General features: G+C 38.3%; 1 protein-coding gene across 1 annotated transcript; it reads left to right on the top strand.

Annotated features, from left to right (window-relative positions):
* Window positions 1-456: 456 nt before the first annotated feature.
* LOC143889624 (sphinganine C4-monooxygenase 1-like) lies at window positions 457-5716 on the top strand. Its single transcript, XM_077393897.1, has 2 exons — window positions 457-1275; window positions 4803-5716. The coding sequence occupies exons 1-2, from the start codon at window positions 1054-1056 to the stop codon at window positions 5343-5345; spliced, it is 765 nt and encodes a 254-aa protein (XP_077250012.1). The 5' UTR covers window positions 457-1053; the 3' UTR covers window positions 5346-5716.
* Window positions 5717-7704: the final 1988 nt, after the last annotated feature.

The following is a 7704-nucleotide window of genomic DNA, read 5'->3' as shown; positions in this document are numbered from 1 at the left end:
GGAGAATGGACTTTACGGCCGCTCACCATACTCGCATTTAATAGTGGGTAGAATTTTGGGGGGAGAGAGAGAGAGGGTGAATTTATCCTATAACGGGGTGAATTTATCACCGTCCAATTTCGAGGATCGTTGTATGAAGTGGGCTCCATAGAGCTTTTTTTTTACATACCGGACTTCACGCGCACGTACGTAAAAAAATTTCCTGTGATATACCACCTGCCACGTATGTTGACGGTTTATGGACGAATCGTGGTCAAAATCAACGTAAAAAACCATCGGTTTATGGACGAATCCTGGTCAAAATCAACGGCTCTTTGACACGGCCAATTTAAAAAAAAGAGCAATGATAAATTCGCACTGCCTGTCGGATAATTCGCACCCAAGGAAACGTCAAAAAGTTACCATTAATTCGCCTTCTTCAAAGTTGCGAATTATCCTATGGGGGTGCGAATTTATCAGCGCCCCAAAAAAAAAATGCAAAACAAAGAAAAGGAGAAACCATGGACCATAAGATATTTCTTCTTCTCTCTTTGTCCAAACCCTAAAAAAAATCAAACCTTTTTTCTTTTAAAACGCGGGTTAGGGTTTCTGGAGCCCTCGATCTAGGTTTTGTGGGAAGAGTTATTGAGTAGGTTTAGTAGGTTTTTGCTAAACCTCGAGTCTTGAACCCCTAGAATTCTGTTTTTAAGCTTCAATTAGGGTTTATCTGTTCTATCTTTTGTTGAATTATCGATTTCTTTTGCGGATTTTCTACTGATTTTATCTTTCAAATTAGCGGTTAGGGTTAGGGTTTCTGAATCGCTCGGTCTTGCTTTTGTGTGTAGAGTTATTCAGTTTTTCTAATGGTGGATTGAAACCCTAAGGTTTTATTCTAATATGGGGGTTTAGTAGGTTTTTGCTATAACTCTGTTTTTAATCTTCGATTAGGGTTTATATTTTCTATCTTTTTGTTGAATTATTATGAATTTTCGGTTTCTTTTGCAGATTTTCTACTGAATTTATCTTTCGCTTCTTTTTCTTTTTTCTAGGTTTTTACTTTTTTTTATTGTGGCCATGGAAACTTTTGTATCGGATGAATTTCTGGGAACTTTTGTGCCTATTTTGGTGTATTGGGTCTATTCAGGCATCTATATTCTGTTAGGTTCCTTTGAGAATTATCGATTGCATTCGAAGAAAGATGAAGATGTGAAGAATTTGGTTACCAAGAAAACTGTTCTTAAAGGGGTTTTACTTCAGCAGACAATTCAGGCTGCCGTTGCAATCCTCTTGTTCACTGTGAGTTGCCCTTTAATTTCCATAATTTAGTTAGTTGAGTTATGCAGATAATATTGACTTGTTTCTGTGATGAAAAATATCAATTATATGTTACATGCCTTGGTGGGTTCCACTTAGTGTGGAATATATTAGTTTGGATTTTTAAAATTTTGGGATTTTGCTTTCTAGTAGTTTGGTATGGTTAGGAGTTTTAGAGATAAGGGTTACGATATGTAGATTGGCATGGATAGGAGCTTTAGAGGAAGTGATCAAGTGGCTGCGAAGTGGGTTTTTGATTTAGTATAAATAACATGTAAGTAGCCTTTTTCAAAGGAATGAAGAAATCTATCCTGGGCATTGTGGTTTTGCACACAAAAGAGGACTGACCCTTCCCTCAAAGTGGGTCGAGAGGCCGATCTTCCCTCTAAGAAGATCAGTCACATTGGGAACCGATTTGGATTCATAACAATTTATGCCAACAAATTCCTAACTATGATTTCGATACAAAAAAGATAAATAATTAAATTTTATGAAGATGGTTTTGATTATGTTATTATCTATGCATTTTGTCTTAATACCTCTTGAGATTTGCTTGTTGCTCGGAGCAGCATTCTGAGTGCATTGCTTGTGATTATCTCTTATTACAATAATTGGATTAGGACTCTGGCATAGAAAGTAAACTCACTGGCTTAAGGAATCTAGTATGGCATGGCAGAGGAATTTGCATTTATTTTGTGATGTTCAGGGCTCAGGCCCTTCAGGGTGGTATGTTAGTGTGTCCTTAATTCGTGGTTATACCGATTGCTATGTCTTCCTAACATTTTGCAAAGCCGCACGTGAGGTGGTAACCCCATTACCTGGCACAACTTCACAGGATGATATTTTTCCCTGAAAAAGCTACCTATTGCAATATGAGGTTAGTGTGAACCGACTGCCTTGAATACATAGTGTCTTGAAGCCCCCGATTTGACGAGCTTATCAGTAAGCTCGTTCAATCCTTGGGATGTGAACAAAATTATCGATTTGGCCTCTACATGACTCCATAGTCGCTCCTAGATACCAATCCACTCTCCAAGTACCCATTTCCCCACCTTTCATCCAAGCTATAACATTTTTTGAATCACCTTAGACATTTAATCTCCCATTTAGTTCTGTACATGTCATTTGTATCCTTGTGAATAATGCTCGAATGTCCCCCGCCTCAGTTGAATCCGTTTGGGCAATGGGACCCGAGTATGATGCAATACTTGTTGGATCAAGGTTGCCAAGGGAGCCACCGTCGAAATTTAGCTTGATGAGATTGGGGGTTGGGGAAACCCATCGACCTAATCTTCTTCTTATGGGCTTTCTCCAGAAGGAGCCCACTCCAATTTTACAAGGATACTCTGAAATGAACAGCCACAGAACTCTTTCCTAGTCGATATCCAGGTGACCATCGAGAGCTTGATCATCCACATGATGCTTGAATATGTGCAGAATCTGTCCTCAGACATTCGGTCATTTCATTTGTTCCTTCCCCAAATGGGGCTGGAGTGATTCTCGAAAGTGAAGTAACATTTGCTGCTGGTTGTTGCCATAGGTGCGGTTTTTATTCCTCTACAGCTGGGGGTATTTTCGATGTACAGAGGTCATCTTCTCCGCTGTGCCAGTCTGTAGATTGCGGGGACTTGATATCATTTTCTCCCACCCTCAGTTCCCCTGCTAGTAAAACTGCTTCCTCCCTAGTATGCCGAGCCAGCGAAGGAAGCAGGCTTGTCAATTGAACTTCAGCTGATTGTTAGGACGGAGTAAAGCGATCACAAGTCTTTGCCACAGCCGATGAACCCCTGCACCCTTGACCTTGCCTCTGGCTTTTTTGGCGGGCTTTTAGCTGGCTCCCCTCAACGCTAGCCTCGGAGACCCTCCACGTCGGATCCTGTCCAAGCGCAGAGGAGTGATCCTTCCGATCCCTTCACCCTCTACTTTCCAATGGAGGATCCCCGTGATTGTCGTTAACTGTTTCTGACTCCTGGGTAGCAGCTCTACCAGGTACACTTTGTTTGCCCTTTAGGTGTGGTTTTGAATATCTCCAATCGTCTGGGTGGGTGGAAGAATGCAGGTTTATTGCAGTATTGGGATTTGAGGACCTTTTACCTCTGCTGATGTGTTTCTAATCCAAACCCTTTGAGCGAGCCAGCTTTGCTTGGTGGAAGGATAGGAAATTTGATTGCTAACTCAGGGGAAGGCAAATAGTATTGAGGCTACTCAATATAGCCGAAGGAGATCCAAAAGGAAACTGCGGGGTTCTGATGAGGAAGCAGGGGAGATGGATCAACAACTTGCCTCTGTCCTATCGATTAGTGGTATAAAATACGATTGCGAGCTTGTGATCTGTGATTTTTGACACCTATTTTCTTGTCCTCCCCCTTTTCTTTGTTGTAAACGTAGGAACAATGTTGGTTCTTGCTTCAAGCAAAATACGATATAAGAGATTATAAATTTATGGAGCATTAATTATGATAGCTCCAACTGTATTTACGAGCTGTCCTTATTAGGTCTGGGATTTTATCCTTCTTTGATAATGTTCTAGTTAAATTTATTTTAGTTTTATTCGCCCATTACATTGTTTGTGAAGATCTATTGGATAGTTTTTGTGATCATTCACTCTCTACCTAATTTTTTTTTTTTTTTGGTGGATTCTTTGTAGTTAACTTGCGTTAGTGTTAGGCTCAGGTTGTACACCTCTTAGCAAGCTTCCGCTTACTCTAGGGCTTACAAAAAGCTGGCAATAGCCTCATTGTTTGGAGAGATGCCATGTTTTACTATGTCTTTGGTTTTGATATCTTCATGAAATATCAGCTTAGAGCATTTCCCCCCTTTGACAATCTTCTCATTTCCCATCGAACATATACAACCACTATGTATGATGTCATCCAAGTGGTTGGACTCCCAGTTAAGGTGCACGTTGAGTTGATATTCACAATTTATATTTATAAATGTGTATTTACTTAAGGAATTCAGCGTTATCAGTGTGGTTTTTCCCATTAAGTCTCAAAAGTCAAACTGATCATTTTTGTGTGTAATACTTTTACTTTCCATTTGCAAGCTATCAATTAGATAGTTAAGACAGTTTAATTCCATGTTTCTGGAGTCTGGACCATGACCACTTAGATGACCACAACTAGGTCAGTGATCCCAATCACCGTGCATATATGCTATGTGTGCTTAAATATAGTTGGGACAGTTCTATGGAATTCCGTGTCACATTTGTTCCACTGAAGCACCTCTTAATGATCAATTTTCCTGACTTTTATTGACCCATTATCAAATGAGGCAGTCATTCTTGAGTTTGACAGGAGCTGACATCCACCTTTGGATCTCTAAAAGAATCCTAGTATCAGTCCTTGAAAGGCAAAGGCCCACTAGATGGGTTCCATGTCTTTAGTCAGCAATTCAGCTTTTATGATTTATTATTAATCAACTTCTTGTGGGACCTGAATAAATACCTGCAGATTTTGTTATTGCAATATTTTCTTGTGGATTCTAATCAATATATTGTGGGTATGCAGGTAACAAGTGATGATAGTGAGACAAGCATGAACTTACAACCTTCATATCTTGTTCTAGCAAGGCAGTTCTTGGTTGCAATGCTGGTTTTGGATACATGGCAGTATTTTATGCATAGGTTTATGCACCACAACAAGTTTTTGTATCGGCACATTCATTCTCAGCATCACCGTCTCATTGTGCCCTATGCTTTTGGTGCTCTATATAACCACCCTCTAGAGGGACTCCTCCTAGACACAATTGGTGGTGCTCTTTCTTTCCTCGTTTCTGGTATGTCCCCTCGAGCCTCCATTTTCTTCTTCTCCTTCGCTACCATCAAAACAGTTGACGACCATTGCGGGTTATGGCTTCCCGGAAATCTTTTCCATGTACTCTTTAGAAACAATACTGCATATCACGATATTCATCATCAACTCTACGGCAACAAGTACAATTTCTCACAGCCATTCTTTGTTACTTGGGATAAAATTCTTGGAACCCACATGCCTTATTCACTTGAGAAGAGAATAGACGGTGGTTTTGAAGCTCGGCCCGCAAAAGATTAAAGTTGATCACCATGAACATCCGGTATTTGTTGCATTTGTGTACTATGAGTAGACAGGACCTGTCGTGCATCCGACTTTTGTATGTGCCAGAATGTCTAAAAACCAAGGATTGTGATGAAATTCGGTGGTAATATTGGTTTCGATGGAAATTTCAGTGAAAATCATATAATTTCGGCCGAAATTTAAAACCATGCTTAAAACATCTGTATATATATTTTCTTATGATTAGTTTCTTTTTCTTTATGTATATGTAGTTTTGGAAATAGATACCGATTTGCAGTTCCTCGGTAATATTACCAACACTGTGTACCATGTACATTTTTAGTGTTTGTTTCTATTATGAATGAGAGTATTGGAAATATTTTATATTAGCAGAGATCTTGTTTGTGTTTATCTTTAGCTATCTATATTACAGGAACTACTGGTGATGCCTCAAAATCATGCCATAAAAAAGCTAAAACATGAATATTTTTGAAACGCCACAGGTTTGTAGCGTTGCCAAAGAACAAGAGGTATATGTATTTTTCTGTGGGCCTGACAATTCATGGTCTGTGCCAGACAATTCATGCCAGTATATGTGTTTTTTTTTTTGGGTGGCATATCTACTTATTTGATCAGCATACCTAAGGAGTTTTACATTTTTTTTAAAGTACTTCACTTGGTTTGGGCCTCACAATTCATTCCATATCAAGTGAATGAGCAATGTAGGTAGAAGATGCTGTACCTGTATCCATATTTGGGTCATATTGAAATTGCCATGCTTCAAAATGGAGTCACAGGCAAATCTTTGTAATTTTCAAACATTCTAGTTTTGATTGAAGGCGTTTGAAACTGTTTCATTATGGTTTAGACTTTACATTTTTTTAGTTCGTTCATATAATGACTTTATTAGTCTAGCATGATTATCTTGATTTTTTTTTTCAATCTACTAGTTGTCATTCTCAATGAGGATTTTAACCACCTATAAATGGGAAGGATGACATTGCATATTTTTTGGCACATTAGCTTCCTACTCTACCAGCTATGGGTTTGGCCCTTTCTAGTGTTCAGTGGATTTAGGTTTGAGGTATAGTTTTGTCCTTGAAATTTTAAGGATCAACCAGTCCTCAGCTTCTTTCCCTGCTTTTGTATCTTCTTGGGAAGAATCTGAAGTAGCAGAAAATAGAGCAATTCCACAGAGGACAAGGGCTACTACTTCAAAGGGTGGAAGTGTTTGCCTAAAGAAATTCTGAAAAACCTAAATCTAAATAGCCTTTTCTTAAAGGGGAGTACTTTAATGTTATTTGTGACTTTGTGTACAGAGAGTGGGTGTATTTTGGTGGATAGAAAGTCCCTTTTTTCTTATTAAGAGAACTCACATTGTATCAGAATGAGTGGTTGGGAACCTTGGTTCATCCTTGACAATGAGAGTTCCCGTATCAGGTTTTCATGATTTAGAGAGAAATGATATGATTATGGTTAATTTAGAGGGATATTATCTTAAATCGAAGGTCCAATGTAAACAGGGATGATTACATTGGAAATTTAGAAGGTCCCAATAGAACTGGGATGGTTCAAGTTATATTTTTCTATATGTAAACAAAGTAAGGAAATTTATAAATACTTTTCCTTTCCAAACTTTTTCAGAAAATTCTTAGAATCCAAACAGGGCTTAAGAGTCCATGGAAAGGAAAAATATATCTAAAATTTCCCACCTTTATTTTTTTAACACAGGAAAAAAAAATAACATGAAGCAACCCTATTCAATTTTTATTTGAGGGACCTTCAATTTACGATACTTCTAAATTAATCATAATTACATGAGCAATGATAGATGCAAGGGCCCTCTTTATGCAAGGGTTGGAGAAGGGCCCTTGAATAGATCCACGTCATTTTTAAAATCGGTTGAGAAACTGAATTCTGTTGCACCTAGTGACGTGGATCTATTCAAGAGCCCTTCTTTAGCCCTAGCGTAAAGAGGGCCCTTGCATCTATCATTCCTCTAATTACATTATTTCCCTCTAATTTTTGGAAAGGAAAAATTTTCCCTCTAAAATGTTTTTCTTGCAATTGAGGCATTCTCAACCATGGTTTTAAATTTCGACCAAAATTTCGGACCGACACCGAAATGGGTAAAAACCGAAACAGTCATTTATTTCGACCGAAATTTCAGTTTTTCCGAAATTTGACCCAAAAAATCTTTTTTTTAATATTAATTTAATATTTCACAGAAATTTCGGTAATTTCGGCCGAAATTTAATATTGAATAAAATATTAGTTTCGGGTTTGGTACCAGATTTTGACCGAAATTTCGAAATTTCAAGGTCCAAAACCGGTACCGAAACCAAAATTTTAAACCTTGTTCTCAACAGCATTTGCA

This window comes from Tasmannia lanceolata, unplaced genomic scaffold (genome assembly GCF_043159265.1).
Source record: "Tasmannia lanceolata isolate RefF3 unplaced genomic scaffold, GAP_Taslan_0.1 ptg000013l, whole genome shotgun sequence".
NCBI classification, from domain to species: Eukaryota; Viridiplantae; Streptophyta; class Magnoliopsida; order Canellales; family Winteraceae; genus Tasmannia; species Tasmannia lanceolata.
The sequence above is the reverse complement of the archived record's forward strand: the minus strand, read 5'-3'. Positions and strand labels throughout refer to the sequence as shown.

Bases quoted from the DNA above. Each gene is read 5' to 3' on its own strand.
- LOC143889624 (XM_077393897.1), top strand. From the start codon at position 1,054: ATGGAAACTTTTGTATCGGATGAATTTCTGGGAACTTTTGTGCCTATT. The intron at 1,276-4,802 runs GTGAGTTGCCCT...GTGGGTATGCAG, and splicing joins TTGCAATCCTCTTGTTCACT to GTAACAAGTGATGATAGTGA.